At 45.3% G+C, this 19,140-nt stretch overlaps 1 protein-coding gene across 2 annotated transcripts in view; it reads right to left on the bottom strand.

Annotated features, from left to right (window-relative positions):
- ARNT (aryl hydrocarbon receptor nuclear translocator) overlaps positions 1 to 19,140 on the bottom strand; it is a 42,991-nt gene that overhangs the window by 11,662 nt on the left and 12,189 nt on the right. For both annotated transcript variants that reach the window (XM_073639567.1, XM_073639566.1), the window contains exons 5-12: positions 10,572 to 10,785; positions 8,443 to 8,656; positions 8,245 to 8,347; positions 7,755 to 7,820; positions 7,572 to 7,657; positions 7,395 to 7,471; positions 7,187 to 7,321; positions 6,867 to 6,941 (exon numbers count right to left, since the gene is read on the bottom strand). In XM_073639567.1, coding sequence (XP_073495668.1) covers positions 6,867 to 6,941; positions 7,187 to 7,321; positions 7,395 to 7,471; positions 7,572 to 7,657; positions 7,755 to 7,820; positions 8,245 to 8,347; positions 8,443 to 8,656; positions 10,572 to 10,785 — 970 coding nt within the window. The remainder of the gene's footprint in view (positions 1 to 6,866; positions 6,942 to 7,186; positions 7,322 to 7,394; positions 7,472 to 7,571; positions 7,658 to 7,754; positions 7,821 to 8,244; positions 8,348 to 8,442; positions 8,657 to 10,571; positions 10,786 to 19,140) is intronic.

Genomic DNA, 19,140 nt, shown 5'->3' on the forward strand with positions numbered 1-19,140 from the left:
TAATGAAGAAATTTTAATAGGATGGAAGATTTTGAAAGTCGCGCCCACAGGAGTAATATTCGTATCAGAGGCTGGCCAGAGACAATTACAGGCCTCCAGTCCACAGCTACAACCCTTCTTCAGGAGCTTCTACCTGGAATTTCCATAGAACGTCTAGAGATGGATCGCATCCACAGAACCCTGAGTGACAGCAAGCCTAATGGGCCACCCTGAGACATTAGTCTCAAAACGCACTTCAACAAGACCAAGAAGCAAGTCCTACAAGCGGCAAGAAACTCCTCACCTCTGAAATTTCAGGGCCATTCCTAAGAACTGTTCCCAGATCTGGCCCAGTCTACAATCACTAAAAGAAGGGCCATGAAGCCATACTTGGAAGTTCTGCACTCCAAAAATATCAAAGTACCGCTTGGGGTTTCCATTCAAACTATCCTCAAACTAACATCTCAACGTGGTCCACACAGTTCTCTCTCCTGAAGGGAAAAAATGCTGTCTCACCAAGTTACGGCTTCTGGAACAAGGGCTTCCATCTCCAACCTCTACTCTTCACAGCAACCTAAAGAAGGCCACGGGACCCACCCCTCCTCCATCAGCTCAAGACTACCATTCTTCACTTTATTCTATACTCAAGATAGCTTAAAGGTTAGTTTGTTAGCTGGAATGGATGAGAGAAAGCTACTATCAGTAGTTTGTTAGTAAAAACTGTTACAGAACGGTTTCCATACCTTGGACACTCCTTAGCTGACATACTTGTTAAGGTAACCATACAGTTATACAGTTTTTCTTGTATCTGATATTTTCCAAGTGTTCCTGTCCTGAATACTGTATATTCAAGCTCTGCATCACGGTCTCGACTACGAACCGCTTCCTTACTACACCTTCAAGAAGGACAAGTGCCTTTCTCCAGTGGTAATATTTCTGTTCAAGGACTTTGTTTAGAATAGTAATAGCTTTTCTGCCTGTTTAATGTTATGTCATGACACTTTCTTAGGGTCCTTAGCCATTTGCTGACTGCTGCTCTTCCACCCTGCTGCCTGTTTTCCATAGTCTATTACTTACCTTCACTAATCCTCCCGTCACAGTTGGGTCTTACTGTTGCCCTTGTCCTGAGGCCTCATCTGCTTGTCAGTCCCCTAACTAAAGGGACGGCTAACATAAATTATACCAGATTAGCCTCTCAGTCAATATAGTAGGTTCACTACCAGTTAAATGTCCCCAGCTCACCCCTACTCCCCCCTAAAGAGAAACAATTATTGTTATATACATGAAACGCGTTGCTCCTCAAGGCCATGCGTGGAGCCCTCACATGCGACTCTAACACCCCTAATATCATGCCTTTAACCGTCTTATCCCACAACGTGTGCGGCCCTAACTCCCCCCACAAACGCACCAAAGCTTTCCGCCATTACAGATCCCCACAGGCTGACGTGATCCGCCTTCAAGAGACACATTTCTCCACCACATCAAACCCAAAGTTTTTGTCCTCCTCTTATCCACTTTTCTATAAAGCCAATGCCCCAAACTAAAGGGGTGGCCATTTGTTTCAAGAAATCAGTCTCCTTGGTTTCCAAATCATTAGTCGCAGACAATGAGGGCTGTTACTTATATATTATATTATTATATATCCAACGTGGTGAGATCCATAGTCTCTAATTATGCTCCCAACACCCATCACCCTGCCTTCTTCTCATTTGCTTGGCCTGGTCTCAGAGCTTGCTCACGGCACCACACCACTCTGCGGAGACTAATTGTATAATTAATGCCACCCCTGACAAGTCTACAGACCCTCAACCCCGGGCTCCCTCCTCATCCTCGCTCTCTACAGAGTCAGCTGCTCTTAAACTCTTTTCACAGAACCAGAGGGTGGGCTTATGAAGAGAACGGCACCCCTCGGTCAAAGATTATACATACTTCTCTCCACATCATGGTGTTTACACCAGAATAGACCACATATTTGTCCACCTATGGTCCATACCCAACACCAGAAGCGTTTGTATTCTATCCACTCCCTGGTTGGAGCCCTCCCCAGTCCTGCTCACCTGTTCCCCGCTCATTGCTTCCTCTCCTACCCTCAGATTGCCCGGAGACTGGAGACTCATCTTGATGACCATTTCCCTGTAAACCTTCAGTCAGCTTCTTCACCAGTCTCCCTTTGGGAAGCTCATACGGCCATGCTGAGGGGCTTCTGCATTCAAGAAGCTTCTCGTAAGAAAGATGTGCAAGAACAGCTGCTCTAAAGGGGGGTGTCCGTTTTGGAGCCCCGGATGAAGACCTTACCCTCCCCTTCATGCTCGTTTTGCCTCTCCGAAAATGCAGACCGAGTCATCCTCTGGTCTCAACAACACTTTTATGCCCTTAACAAAAACATTTCAGTTCTTGGGGGCGAGATTGGAATGGTCTTCCCCTCGTACTCCTATACGCTTACGTACTGCTACAGGCCTCACATCCAACCCACAACATATTACCCGCCAGTGTCGCCAGCAGCTGGACCAGCTATATAGCAATACTTCCCCCGACAATACACATAAAATAGAAGCTTCCTGAACGCCATCTCTCCCCCAACATCAGGCCATCACCCCCACAGGAATAGAAACAGCAATTCAGCACTCAAACATTAACAAAAAACCCGGCCCAGATGGATTCACAGCCCCTTACTACAAGGCGTGCGCTGCTATCCTCACCCCCCATCTAACTAGCCAGGGGCAGCCTCTGTAATGGCCGCGATTTCCATGATGCCTACATTATGGTCTACCTACAGACCCCACTTCAGACTACACTTCCCCTTGGCTTGTGTCCGCTATAATGGCTTTTCCTCAATGTTTTTTCCCCTCAAGAGAGGAACTAGTGAAGGACGCCCCTCATCACCGCTACTATTTCTCCTCACAATCGAGCCATTAGCCACCCACCTCCGCCTCAACCCGAATATACCAGGGATAGAAATTGCGGCGGTTCCCCTTAAGCTTTTTAGGTTTTTGGTGACATCTTGCTCCTTGTCACCCCCAGTCTTCCCTGCCTGCCCTTCTCCAATCCCTCTGAACATCTCTCTGCCCTACAGATAAACCAAACAAAATCGTACGCCATGAACATTTCCCTCCCCGCCACTATTATCCCACAGCTTAAACAAGATGTCCCATTCCAATGGGTCACTAACCACCTAGAATATCTAGGAGTCAACTTCACAGACAACTTAGTCCCGGTTCTCAGCTACCCAGTAAAAGTCGCTCGCCTCTTCAGACTTGGGAGAAGCTGCACCTCTCTTGGCTGGGTCGTATACAGGCACTCAAAATGACTTCTCCCCAAAATACTCTACTATTCCGAGCATTGCCTATCGCTGTGCCATTACACTACCCCATAGTACAGCGACTAGTAAACACCTTTGTCTGGAGAGGAGGTCTCTTCCCAGGGGTAATAGGGCAACTTTTTACAGTCATCCCTGACCTTCCTAAATATTACCAGGCAGCCCAGCTAGCCCAATTACCTCTGTACCATGTCTACTCACAACCCAATATGGCTTCCCTTGGAGGCTCCCGAATGCCTTCCAGTGACCCCTGACACCTTATTATGGACCCTCCCAGCCCAACGTAAACAAATTACGAATCCTATCAGATCATATTCACTTAACATTTGGGACTCCTCAGATCTAATCTCTCCTTTTTTTGCCTCTGGCCCCACTTTGGGACAACCCACAATCCCGCCCAGGTAATGGGTCGCAGCTGCGAGTCCACCATTTAATTAATGGTGATGGTATCACTCCATTCCCTGCCCTCCGAGATAAATATAAACTCCCCCCTAAAGAAATATTTCACCATCTACAACTCAAGAACGTTATCACCTCACTACAGAGAAACTGTACCCCGCCTTATACTGTCACTAGTCACACAAAGATCCACCAAACCCACACGCCCCAGGTACCACGTCTCTCCTCTACTCCCACATCCAGTACACCTCGCACAGACGTACTGCCACCTACACCGGCTCTGCCCTCCCAACTCCCAGATATGGTCCCAGATATGGTCCTCTTCAGCAGGAGTCATACTAAACACCTTAATGACAAACTATAAGGTAGATGGTACCTGACCCCACCAGAGCGGCCAAGGTGGATCCTCACTACTCTCCCAGCTGTTTAGGGGCTGTAGCTCCTCTGGGGATATTTACCACCCTTGGTGGTTATGTCCTATAGTGCACAGATTTTGGATCACAGTTTACCACCTTATTTTTTCAGTTACAAATACTAACCTTAAAAAAAACCCTTGGGAAGCCTTACTTAACAAACGTATCCCTAACACCCCTAAGCAGACCCAAGCCCTAATTTCTTTCATATTTCTAGTAGCTAAAAGAACTAAAGCATCGGCCTGGAAAAAAATCAAGTTTAGAATTATTCGAAGTTAAGAGACACCTCTCCTGGTATATGATTAACAAAAAACTATCAGCCATACTTTCAGATAGTCTGAAAATTAGAGAAAATCTGGCTTCCCTGGGCGGAATATGCCAACTATACCACCTTTGCCACACCATCACTTCACCCACTTGCTTCTGACTTGTCCGGAGTCATCTAATTGGAATTACATTTGATAAACTCTCCCCTCTCGGGTTCTTTCCCCCCATCCTTCTCCCACCATGCCCTCTTGTTCACTATATGTTTGTTTCCCCCTCCGTACCCCAACTAAAATATGCTTGCTATAAAGTCTTAATATGTACCTTGTTGGACAATTGTTAAATTCATCAATAATTTATTGTTCAAAAAAAAAAAAATTATATTATATTATATTATATTATATTATATTATATTATATATATATATATATATATATATATATATATATATATATATATATATATATATATATATATATATATATATATATATATATATACACACACACACACACACATACACATACATACAATGTACAATTCTCAAAAAATAAAGGGAACATGAACAACAGAATATAACTCCAAGTAAATCAAACTTCTGTGAAATCAAACTGTCCACTTAGGAAGCAACACTGAATGACAATCAATTTCACATGCTGTTGTGCAAATGGAATAGACAATAGATGGAAGTTATTGGCAATTATCAAGACACCCTCAATAAAGGAGTGGTTCTGCAGGTGGGGACCACAGACCACATCTCAGTACCAATGCTTCCTGGCTGATGTTTTGGCCACTTTTGAATGTTGGTTGTGCTTTCACACTCGTGGTAGCATGAGACGTACTCTACAACCCACAGAAGTTGCTCAGGTAGTGCAGCTCATCCAGGATGGCACATCAATGCGAGCTGTGGCAAGAAGGTTTGCTGTGTCTGTCAGTGTAGTGTCCAGAGGCTGGAGGCGCTACCAGGAGACAGGCCAGTACATGAGGAGACGTGGAGGGGGCCGTAGGAAGGTAACAACCCAGGGGCAGGACCGCTACCTCCGCCTTTGAGCAAGGAGGAACAGGAGGAGCACTCCGAGAGCCGTGCAAAATGACCTCCAGCAGGCCACAAATGTGCATGTGTCTGCACTAACGGTTAAAAACCGACTCCATGAGGGTGGTATGAGGGTCCGACGTCCACAGATGGGGGTTGTGCTCACAGCCCAACAACGTGCAGGACCCTTGCCATTTGCCACAGAACACCAGGATTGGCACAGTCGCCACTGGCCCTGTGCTCTTCACAGATGAAAGCAGGTTCACACTGAGCACATATGACAGACGTGACAGAGTCTTGAGATGCCGTGGAGAGCGATCTGCTGCCTGCAACATCCTGCAACATCCTTCAGCATGACCGGTTTGGCAGTGGGTCAGTAATGGTGTGGGGTGGCATTTCTTTGGAGGGCCGCACAGCCCTCCATGTGCTCGCCAGAGGGAGCCTGACTGCCATTAGGTACCGAGATGAGATCCTCAGACTCCTTGTGAGACCATATGCTGGTGCGGTTGGCCCTGGGTTCCTCCTAATGCAGGACAATGCCAGACCTCATGTGGCTGGAGTGTGTCAGCAGTTCCTGCAAGATGAGGGCATTGAAGCTATGGACTGGCCGCCCATTCCCCAGACCTGAATCCGATTGAGCACATCTGGGACATCATGTCTTGCTCCTTCCACCAACGTCACGTTGCACCAGACTGACCAGGAGTTGGCGGATGCTTTAGTCCAGGTCTGGGAGGAGATCCCACAGGAGACCATCCGCAACCTCATCAGGAGCATGCCCAGGCGTTGTAGGGAGGTCATACAGGCACGTGGAGGCCACACACAATACTCAGCCTCATCAGGAGCATGCCCAGGCGTTGTAGGGAGGTCATACAGGCACGTGGAGGCCACACACAATACTCAGCCTCATCAGGAGCATGCCCAGGCGTTGTAGGGAGGTCATATAGGCACGTGGAGGCCACACACAATACGGAGCCTCATTTTGACTTGTTTTAAGGACATTACATCAAAGTTTGATCAGCCTGTAGTGTGTCTTTCCACTTTAATTTTGGGGGTGACTCCAAATCCAGGCCTCCATTGGTTAATAAATGTGATTTCCATTGATGATTTTTGTGTGATTTTGTTGTCAGCACATTCAACTTTGTACAGAACAAAGTATTCAATGAGAATATTTCATTCACTCAGATCTAGGATGTGTCATCATTTGAGTGTTCCCTTTATTTTTTTGAGCAGTGTATATTATATTGTGGACAGTCAGAGCATGGTCAAACTGCCCTTCAATATCTCTGTCCTGGGATGGCAAGGGTTAAACAGGATGGATTGCAACCCATTTCCTTTTCCTGGACCGGTATTTCAAGGCCCAGCTGTGGGTCTTTTGATGGGTATATGAGGGGCTGTGAAGAGACCCATGGCTGGACCTCAAAAATTGTAGATGTGTGAAAATGGCCTAAAATGTGCAGATTACCTGCTGAAAACTGTCTCTTAATAGCTGCTCGTCCTCAGGGTGGGCGAACTCCACAATGCTTTTTCCTAGGAGTTCCTACAATTAAATGAAAACAGATTATTACTATACAGGAGGAGGAGGTGAGCTGTGACATCTCCTATTGTGAATGGTGGATCCTGTGGTATCTACTGTATATAGAGGTGTTATCATTCATTGTACAGGAGGAGGAGGAGGTGTGCTGTGACATCACCTACTGTGAATGGTGGATCCTATGAATGAGTACATGGGAGATCAGTAACCTGTTCACAGACACCCAGCAGCTTTGATTGCTCATCACTTACCTGTGGCTGGTAGCCAACAGTTGCGGCGCAGCGGTGGTCCACAAATGTGAACATGCCATCCACGTTGTGCCGAGAGATGAACTCTATGGGTTGGCAGATGCTGTTCATGTCTGTGCAGGTTGGGGAGCTTGTTACCTGATGGATGGAAATACCATTACATATCATGGTGAATATAACAGTTTACATCCCAGTAAGAATCGGGACTCACCTGTAAGCGGCCAATGGCCACCAGGCAGAACTTGCTGCTCTGTCCGGCATCCTGGTCGTCGTCTGGTAATGTGACACCTGTCAATGTCAGAATCACCCAATGTATGGATCACATATAGGGACCTCTTCTATACAGGAATGGGTGTTCTAATACGAGGAGTAATATACAAAGACTTACCTGCGGGCGGCCATGCTTTCACGTATCCCGTGCAATGTACAACCACAAACTGAGGCTCGCCGTCCTTAGGGGGACCAAGGCCGTTCCTTTAAAGCAAAATAAACAACCTTAGCAAAATGTAGAATTGACGGTGACCAAGGACACTGTCAGACCGGCATCAGTACACCCCCGTAGCCCAGTCACCTGTTTCTGTTCCTCATGAAGCTGAGCCGGTTCATGGAGGTCGGATCCACAACAGCATTCCCACATCTGTAAGAAAGGAGGAAGGCCGAGCTTGTGAGATCGCTGTGAGACACAGGGTGTACATGGGGTCCGAGTGCGGGAAGCGGGGTCAGGTAGAAGCAGCTAGCTCCGATCATGGCTGACAATCTTTGACTGCGGCATTTACAGTGATTCCTTCTGCTCCCCCTTCTCTGTGACCTGCTCCCCCTGCCGTTATCTTGCACATGTCTGTGCCTTGCTCTCCCTCCGGGGATCTCACAGGCGCAGATGCATAGTTCAACCCCCGCAGCGTCACAAAGACACTACTGCGCAAGCGCCGCCCCGGTGTGAGCGTCCCATTATATGGCTGTGCTGGGCCCAATCACTGCCACATTAAGGATGGCAGTAAATTGAAGGGTCCACAGACACAAATCCACCTCCGCTTCACAGACCCGAATCCAGGGGCCCTCACCTCATCCTGCAGATGAAGGACCTCCGGGAGCCCATGCACATTCTCATGGAGGACTGCTGACCCTCTTTCTTCACCGTGCCGGTTTTTAGATCGAGGATTCGCCCTTTTAAATTAAGAGAAAATACAACAAGTAAGTGACATGGTGTCTAGAGAACAGCGCCCGCCACCGGGTAACGCGCCCGGCTCCTAAGCACACACCCGTCATGGCATTCTCCGCGGTGGAGAGCTGCTCCCGGAGCTTGTCCACATCGTCAGGGTGAACCTGGTCATACAAGTTGCCCCCAAACCATTCTGTCTGCGGCTGGTTGAGGACGGGGGTCACCGAGTCCGACACGTAGACGATCCTGCCCGTCTCGCAGGACACCACAAACAGGAAGCCGTCCGCAGCCTCCAGGATCAGGTGCTTCAGCTCCTGCACAGAGGAAACCGGAGAGGTGACAACCCGCCCCCTACAAGTCCCCAACATAACAAAATAATAACGTAAAAAGAAAAACATAAAATATAAGTAGAAGTCATATTTGGCTCCGCTGCGGTTTTAATTATCTGAACGGATAAATCAAACGGTGAACACCGAGACGGAAGGAAGATCAGAGACAACAGAAGATCAATCACCTTTTTGTAAATTTGTTAATTGGTAGAATCCAGAAATATGGAATAAATAGGAATAAAAAAGCCATTATGGATCCCAAAATAAAAAATGATGATTATTATTAATATTTTATATAATAAATAATAATATCTAATGGGAGGCCCGGATCACAGATTTTTATGCTGGTGCCGCTTCAGATACGCATTAGTCATTTGGGAGGTGACAACTGACCAGATAAAAAAAAATAAAAATCTATAAATCTTCTATTATCCGTGCTGTTATTCTCTTTGGTTTCTGCAAGCACCGTATGAGGTGTCATTAGTGCAGACGGTCACAGGGCAGGATGGATATGACACGGCCAATGTCTGCCACCTGATTAACCCTTGTGTTGCCCCAGAGGCACCTGAGTGTAAATAAGGTGATAACCTGGTGACCCTTCCCCTCGCTTATCCCCCACATTACAGGAGCGGCTGCTGTAGGATTACATGTGTGACACCACACAGCACTGGAGGTGGGGTTTTTTCCCCATTCAGTCCCACAGCCCCCCCCCGCCTACATTCAGTCCCGCTGCTGACCCCCACATTCAGTCCGCTGCTGACCCTCACATTCAGTCCCGCTGCTGACCCCCACATGCAGACCATGTCCCTGTACGGTCAGACACAGCCATTACACAGTACACAGCAGGGGCACATTTATAAGATTATCTCAGCACAGGAGCATTATATTTATCCGATTGTGGAAGATATTATTATTATTATTATTATTATTCCAAGATCTATTGATTAAAATAAACTCTTGTCCATGGGAAAACCCCTTTAAGCAAGTTGGAGATTAAATGATCTGTGGAAGGCCTAAAGTTTAAGATGACACATTTTTTTTTTTTTTTTTTCTGCCTAAAATACAAAGGAAATGAATTATATATATATATATTTTCATCTTTTAAATTTTAAAAATTGCAAAACGGAAAATGGGCTGATGCAAAAGTTTGGGCACCCTGCATGGTTAGTGCCTAGTAGCGCCCCCTATTGAAAGTATCACAGCTTGTAAATGCTTTTTGTAGCCAGCCAAGAGTCTTTCAATTCTTCTTTGAGGGATTTTCATCCATTCTTCCTTGGAAAATTCTTCCAGTCCTGTGAGATTCCTGGGTCGTCTTGCATGCTCTGCTATATTGAGGTCTGGCCACAGATTTTCAATGATGTTCAGATCAGGGGATTGTGAGGGCCATTGTAAAACCTTCAGCTTGTGCATCAGCTCATTTGCCTTTTTGTAATTTTTCAAAATGAAAAAAAAAATTGACATATTTTGTTTGCCTAACATACAAAGGAAATAGGTCAGCTTTAAAGCGCACCGGTCAGCAGGATTGTGCTCAGTAATCTACATACACTGTCAGGTGGGTGCCGTTACACTGAGTAAAATGATACCTTTGTCGATTAACTCCGTCCAGTGATTCTTTTATAATCTTTATATTCAGTTCTGCCATAATGAGATGCTCGTGCTCTGGGGTGGGACTTTATGGAGGGGCTGTATCTGGTGCTCTCATTATGTATGCCTATCTCTGGCCTCTGATAGGTCACTGCTTTCACTGACCTGCCTACTATTTTAAATATTGCCTTTGTAATTTCCCTGCCAATGTGAAATTTACATGTCCCAAAATGGCCGCCGCCCGTGCATGTGCAGTAGGCCTGTGGATATGACATTTTTTGCATATGTCCACATCCCCCTTCTGGCTGAGCCTCACCTGGTCTGTCAGGAAGGAGGGCTTGTAGGAGCCGTCGGTGGGAGTGTTCCCCGTCCCCCGCAGAGACTTCATGTGAGACACGGCCATGCGTAGGATAGTCAGCTTGTCGGGCTTGCGTGCCAGGGCGCTGCAGGTGGGCACCATATCCGAGAGCTCGGTGATGTAGGCCGTCATCTTGTTCCTTCGCCTCCGCTCGATCTCGCTGTGATTCTCCCTGCAGCAGAAAAGAAAACGATTTCAAAGAAAGCGGGATAAAAAAAAAAAGTGGTAAGGTGGAGCGGCTCTCCTGGGCTATGAGACACTGGGCCAACATGCCAGCCATGCCCGTCACAGCGAGCAGAGAAAACCGCAGAAGCTTAGTGTAATACTACAGATACAGGAGCCTGCGGGATATGGCGGTATTATATTATCATGGTCAGTAACTATACATCCGCTATAGCACTTCACAGCCCCCACATCCCTGTGACCTATTAGCCCAAAGAGGCTTCAATGCTGCGGTATCATCCACAGGGGCACAGCGCCACATGGTGGCCTTCTCTGTCGATGCAGCAGGAATCACAGGAGACTGGTTCCTATGGATCGTTGGGGGAATGCCAGTATGCAGACCCCCAGGGATCATATATTTAGCGCCTATCCTGTATCCAGCCACGACATGCTGCGGATGGACTGCCATGCAGCCCCCCCAACACCTCCATCTTTACACTCTCTTGAAACAATCTGTGGCTGGGTTTTATAGGACAATCTTCATTTTTTTTTTATGTACTGTAATGCAAAAAAAAAAAACCACAAAAAACATAGGAGGAGATTACAGGTTCAAGACCTAAAACAGAAAAACTAAATAAAACATAAAAAAATATACAGGTTTATCTCACTAAATTAGAATATCATCAAAAAGTTAATTTATTTCAGTTCTTCAATACAAAAAGTGAAACTCCTATATTATATAGAGCCCTTACACGCAGAGGGATCTATTATATAGAGCCCTTACACGCAGAGGGATCTATTATATAGAGCCCTTACACGCAGAGGGATCTATTATATAGAGCCCTTACACGCAGAGGGATCTATTATATAGAGCCCTTACACGCAGAGGGATCTATTATATAGAGCCCTTACACGCAGAGGGATCTATTATATAGAGCCCTTACACGCAGAGGGATCTATTATATAGAGCCCTTACACGCAGAGGGATCTATTATATAGAGCCCTTACACGCAGAGGGATCTATTATATAGAGCCCTTACACGCAGAGGGATCTATTATATAGAGCCCTTACACGCAGAGGGATCTATTATATAGAGCCCTTACACGCAGAGGGATCTATTATATAGAGCCCTTACACGCAGAGGGATCTATTATATAGAGCCCTTACACGCAGAGGGATCTATTATATAGAGCCCTTACACGCAGAGGGATCTATTATATAGAGCCCTTACACGCAGAGGGATCTATTATATAGAGCCCTTACACGCAGAGGGATCTATTATATAGAGCCCTTACACGCAGAGGGATCTATTATATAGAGCCCTTACACGCAGAGGGATCTATTATATAGAGCCCTTACACGCAGAGGGATCTATTATATAGAGCCCTTACACGCAGAGGGATCTATTATATAGAGCCCTTACACGCAGAGGGATCTATTATATAGAGCCCTTACACGCAGAGGGATCTATTATATAGAGCCCTTACACGCAGAGGGATCTATTATATAGAGCCCTTACACGCAGAGGGATCTATTATATAGAGCCCTTACACGCAGAGGGATCTATTATATAGAGCCCTTACACGCAGAGGGATCTATTATATAGAGCCCTTACACGCAGAGGGATCTATTATATAGAGCCCTTACACGCAGAGGGATCTATTATATAGAGCCCTTACACGCAGAGGGATCTATTATATAGAGCCCTTACACGCAGAGGGATCTATTATATAGAGCCCTTACACGCAGAGGGATCTATTATATAGAGCCCTTACACGCAGAGGGATCTATTATATAGAGCCCTTACACGCAGAGGGATCTATTATATAGAGCCCTTACACGCAGAGGGATCTATTATATAGAGCCCTTACACGCAGAGGGATCTATTATATAGAGCCCTTACACGCAGAGGGATCTATTATATAGAGCCCTTACACGCAGAGGGATCTATTATATAGAGCCCTTACACGCAGAGGGATCTATTATATAGAGCCCTTACACGCAGAGGGATCTATTATATAGAGCCCTTACACGCAGAGGGATCTATTATATAGAGCCCTTACACGCAGAGGGATCTATTATATAGAGCCCTTACACGCAGAGGGATCTATTATATAGAGCCCTTACACGCAGAGGGATCTATTATATAGAGCCCTTACACGCAGAGGGATCTATTATATAGAGCCCTTACACGCAGAGGGATCTATTATATAGAGCCCTTACACGCAGAGGGATCTATTATATAGAGCCCTTACACGCAGAGGGATCTATTATATAGAGCCCTTACACGCAGAGGGATCTATTATATAGAGCCCTTACACGCAGAGGGATCTATTATATAGAGCCCTTACACGCAGAGGGATCTATTATATAGAGCCCTTACACGCAGAGGGATCTATTATATAGAGCCCTTACACGCAGAGGGATCTATTATATAGAGCCCTTACACGCAGAGGGATCTATTATATAGAGCCCTTACACGCAGAGGGATCTATTATATAGAGCCCTTACACGCAGAGGGATCTATTATATAGAGCCCTTACACGCAGAGGGATCTATTATATAGAGCCCTTACACGCAGAGGGATCTATTATATAGAGCCCTTACACGCAGAGGGATCTATTATATAGAGCCCTTACACGCAGAGGGATCTATTATATAGAGCCCTTACACGCAGAGGGATCTATTATATAGAGCCCTTACACGCAGAGGGATCTATTATATAGAGCCCTTACACGCAGAGGGATCTATTATATAGAGCCCTTACACGCAGAGGGATCTATTATATAGAGCCCTTACACGCAGAGGGATCTATTATATAGAGCCCTTACACGCAGAGGGATCTATTATATAGAGCCCTTACACGCAGAGGGATCTATTATATAGAGCCCTTACACGCAGAGGGATCTATTATATAGAGCCCTTACACGCAGAGGGATCTATTATATAGAGCCCTTACACGCAGAGGGATCTATTATATAGAGCCCTTACACGCAGAGGGATCTATTATATAGAGCCCTTACACGCAGAGGGATCTATTATATAGAGCCCTTACACGCAGAGGGATCTATTATATAGAGCCCTTACACGCAGAGGGATCTATTATATAGAGCCCTTACACGCAGAGGGATCTATTATATAGAGCCCTTACACGCAGAGGGATCTATTATATAGAGCCCTTACACGCAGAGGGATCTATTATATAGAGCCCTTACACGCAGAGGGATCTATTATATAGAGCCCTTACACGCAGAGGGATCTATTATATAGAGCCCTTACACGCAGAGGGATCTATTATATAGAGCCCTTACACGCAGAGGGATCTATTATATAGAGCCCTTACACGCAGAGGGATCTATTATATAGAGCCCTTACACGCAGAGGGATCTATTATATAGAGCCCTTACACGCAGAGGGATCTATTATATAGAGCCCTTACACGCAGAGGGATCTATTATATAGAGCCCTTACACGCAGAGGGATCTATTATATAGAGCCCTTACACGCAGAGGGATCTATTATATAGAGCCCTTACACGCAGAGGGATCTATTATATAGAGCCCTTACACGCAGAGGGATCTATTATATAGAGCCCTTACACGCAGAGGGATCTATTATATAGAGCCCTTACACGCAGAGGGATCTATTATATAGAGCCCTTACACGCAGAGGGATCTATTATATAGAGCCCTTACACGCAGAGGGATCTATTATATAGAGCCCTTACACGCAGAGGGATCTATTATATAGAGCCCTTACACGCAGAGGGATCTATTATATAGAGCCCTTACACGCAGAGGGATCTATTATATAGAGCCCTTACACGCAGAGGGATCTATTATATAGAGCCCTTACACGCAGAGGGATCTATTATATAGAGCCCTTACACGCAGAGGGATCTATTATATAGAGCCCTTACACGCAGAGGGATCTATTATATAGAGCCCTTACACGCAGAGGGATCTATTATATAGAGCCCTTACACGCAGAGGGATCTATTATATAGAGCCCTTACACGCAGAGGGATCTATTATATAGAGCCCTTACACGCAGAGGGATCTATTATATAGAGCCCTTACACGCAGAGGGATCTATTATATAGAGCCCTTACACGCAGAGGGATCTATTATATAGAGCCCTTACACGCAGAGGGATCTATTATATAGAGCCCTTACACGCAGAGGGATCTATTATATAGAGCCCTTACACGCAGAGGGATCTATTATATAGAGCCCTTACACGCAGAGGGATCTATTATATAGAGCCCTTACACGCAGAGGGATCTATTATATAGAGCCCTTACACGCAGAGGGATCTATTATATAGAGCCCTTACACGCAGAGGGATCTATTATATAGAGCCCTTACACGCAGAGGGATCTATTATATAGAGCCCTTACACGCAGAGGGATCTATTATATAGAGCCCTTACACGCAGAGGGATCTATTATATAGAGCCCTTACACGCAGAGGGATCTATTATATAGAGCCCTTACACGCAGAGGGATCTATTATATAGAGCCCTTACACGCAGAGGGATCTATTATATAGAGCCCTTACACGCAGAGGGATCTATTATATAGAGCCCTTACACGCAGAGGGATCTATTATATAGAGCCCTTACACGCAGAGGGATCTATTATATAGAGCCCTTACACGCAGAGGGATCTATTATATAGAGCCCTTACACGCAGAGGGATCTATTATATAGAGCCCTTACACGCAGAGGGATCTATTATATAGAGCCCTTACACGCAGAGGGATCTATTATATAGAGCCCTTACACGCAGAGGGATCTATTATATAGAGCCCTTACACGCAGAGGGATCTATTATATAGAGCCCTTACACGCAGAGGGATCTATTATATAGAGCCCTTACACGCAGAGGGATCTATTATATAGAGCCCTTACACGCAGAGGGATCTATTATATAGAGCCCTTACACGCAGAGGGATCTATTATATAGAGCCCTTACACGCAGAGGGATCTATTATATAGAGCCCTTACACGCAGAGGGATCTATTATATAGAGCCCTTACACGCAGAGGGATCTATTATATAGAGCCCTTACACGCAGAGGGATCTATTATATAGAGCCCTTACACGCAGAGGGATCTATTATATAGAGCCCTTACACGCAGAGGGATCTATTATATAGAGCCCTTACACGCAGAGGGATCTATTATATAGAGCCCTTACACGCAGAGGGATCTATTATATAGAGCCCTTACACGCAGAGGGATCTATTATATAGAGCCCTTACACGCAGAGGGATCTATTATATAGAGCCCTTACACGCAGAGGGATCTATTATATAGAGCCCTTACACGCAGAGGGATCTATTATATAGAGCCCTTACACGCAGAGGGATCTATTATATAGAGCCCTTACACGCAGAGGGATCTATTATATAGAGCCCTTACACGCAGAGGGATCTATTATATAGAGCCCTTACACGCAGAGGGATCTATTATATAGAGCCCTTACACGCAGAGGGATCTATTATATAGAGCCCTTACACGCAGAGGGATCTATTATATAGAGCCCTTACACGCAGAGGGATCTATTATATAGAGCCCTTACACGCAGAGGGATCTATTATATAGAGCCCTTACACGCAGAGGGATCTATTATATAGAGCCCTTACACGCAGAGGGATCTATTATATAGAGCCCTTACACGCAGAGGGATCTATTATATAGAGCCCTTACACGCAGAGGGATCTATTATATAGAGCCCTTACACGCAGAGGGATCTATTATATAGAGCCCTTACACGCAGAGGGATCTATTATATAGAGCCCTTACACGCAGAGGGATCTATTATATAGAGCCCTTACACGCAGAGGGATCTATTATATAGAGCCCTTACACGCAGAGGGATCTATTATATAGAGCCCTTACACGCAGAGGGATCTATTATATAGAGCCCTTACACGCAGAGGGATCTATTATATAGAGCCCTTACACGCAGAGGGATCTATTATATAGAGCCCTTACACGCAGAGGGATCTATTATATAGAGCCCTTACACGCAGAGGGATCTATTATATAGAGCCCTTACACGCAGAGGGATCTATTATATAGAGCCCTTACACGCAGAGGGATCTATTATATAGAGCCCTTACACGCAGAGGGATCTATTATATAGAGCCCTTACACGCAGAGGGATCTATTATATAGAGCCCTTACACGCAGAGGGATCTATTATATAGAGCCCTTACACGCAGAGGGATCTATTATATAGAGCCCTTACACGCAGAGGGATCTATTATATAGAGCCCTTACACGCAGAGGGATCTATTATATAGAGCCCTTACACGCAGAGGGATCTATTATATAGAGCCCTTACACGCAGAGGGATCTATTATATAGAGCCCTTACACGCAGAGGGATCTATTATATAGAGCCCTTACACGCAGAGGGATCTATTATATAGAGCCCTTACACGCAGAGGGATCTATTATATAGAGCCCTTACACGCAGAGGGATCTATTATATAGAGCCCTTACACGCAGAGGGATCTATTATATAGAGCCCTTACACGCAGAGGGATCTATTATATAGAGCCCTTACACGCAGAGGGATCTATTATATAGAGCCCTTACACGCAGAGGGATCTATTATATAGAGCCCTTACACGCAGAGGGATCTATTATATAGAGCCCTTACACGCAGAGGGATCTATTATATAGAGCCCTTACACGCAGAGGGATCTATTATATAGAGCCCTTACACGCAGAGGGATCTATTATATAGAGCCCTTACACGCAGAGGGATCTATTATATAGAGCCCTTACACGCAGAGGGATCTATTATATAGAGCCCTTACACGCAGAGGGATCTATTATATAGAGCCCTTACACGCAGAGGGATCTATTATATAGAGCCCTTACACGCAGAGGGATCTATTATATAGAGCCCTTACACGCAGAGGGATCTATTATATAGAGCCCTTACACGCAGAGGGATCTATTATATAGAGCCCTTACACGCAGAGGGATCTATTATATAGAGCCCTTACACGCAGAGGGATCTATTCTATAGAGCCCTTACACGCAGAGGGATCTATTATATAGAGCCCTTACACGCAGAGGGATCTATTATATAGAGCCCTTACACGCAGAGGGATCTATTATATAGAGCCCTTACACGCAGAGGGATCTATTATATAGAGCCCTTACACGCAGAGGGATCTATTATATAGAGCCCTTACACGCAGAGGGATCTATTATATAGAGCCCTTACACGCAGAGGGATCTATTATATAGAGCCCTTACACGCAGAGGGATCTATTATATAGAGCCCTTACACGCAGAGGGATCTATTATATAGAGCCCTTACACGCAGAGGGATCTATTATATAGAGCCCTTACACGCAGAGGGATCTATTATATAGAGCCCTTACACGCAGAGGGATCTATTATATAGAGCCCTTACACGCAGAGGGATCTATTATATAGAGCCCTTACACGCAGAGGGATCTATTATATAGAGCCCTTACACGCAGAGGGATCTATTATATAGAGCCCTTACACGCAGAGGGATCTATTATATAGAGCCCTTACACGCAGAGGGATCTATTATATAGAGCCCTTACACGCAGAGGGATCTATTATATAGAGCCCTTACACGCAGAGGGATCTATTATATAGAGCCCTTACACGCAGAGGGATCTATTATATAGAGCCCTTACACGCAGAGGGATCTATTATATAGAGCCCTTACACGCAGAGGGATCTATTATATAGAGCCCTTACACGCAGAGGGATCTATTATATAGAGCCCTTACACGCAGAGGGATCTATTATATAGAGCCCTTACACGCAGAGGGATCTATTATATAGAGCCATTACACGCAGAGGGATCTATTATATAGAGCCATTACACGCAGAGGGATCTATTATATAGAGCCATTACACGCAGAGGGATCTATTATATAGAGCCATTACACGCAGAGGGATCTATTATATAGAGCCATTACACGCAGAGGGATCTATTATAGAGTCATTACACGCAGAGGGATCTATTATATAGTCATTACACGCAGAGGGATCTATTATATAGAGTCATTACACGCAGAGGGATCTATTATATAGAGTCATTACACACAGAGGGATCTATTATATAGAGTCATTACACACAGAGGGGTCTATTATATAGAGTCATTACACACAGAGGGATCTATTATATAGTCATTACACGCAGAGGGATCTATTATATAGAGTCATTACACACAGAGGGATCTATTATATAGAGTCATTACACACAGAGGGATCTATTATATATAGTCATTACACGCAGAGGGATCTATTATATAGAGTCATTACACACAGAGGGATCTATTATATAGAGTCATTACACG

The sequence above is a fragment of the Phyllobates terribilis genome, unplaced genomic scaffold (genome assembly GCF_046119375.1).
Source record: "Phyllobates terribilis strain yellow unplaced genomic scaffold, ASM4611937v1 Scaffold_7__3_contigs__length_470593459, whole genome shotgun sequence".
NCBI lineage: Eukaryota > Metazoa > Chordata > Amphibia > Anura > Dendrobatidae > Phyllobates > Phyllobates terribilis.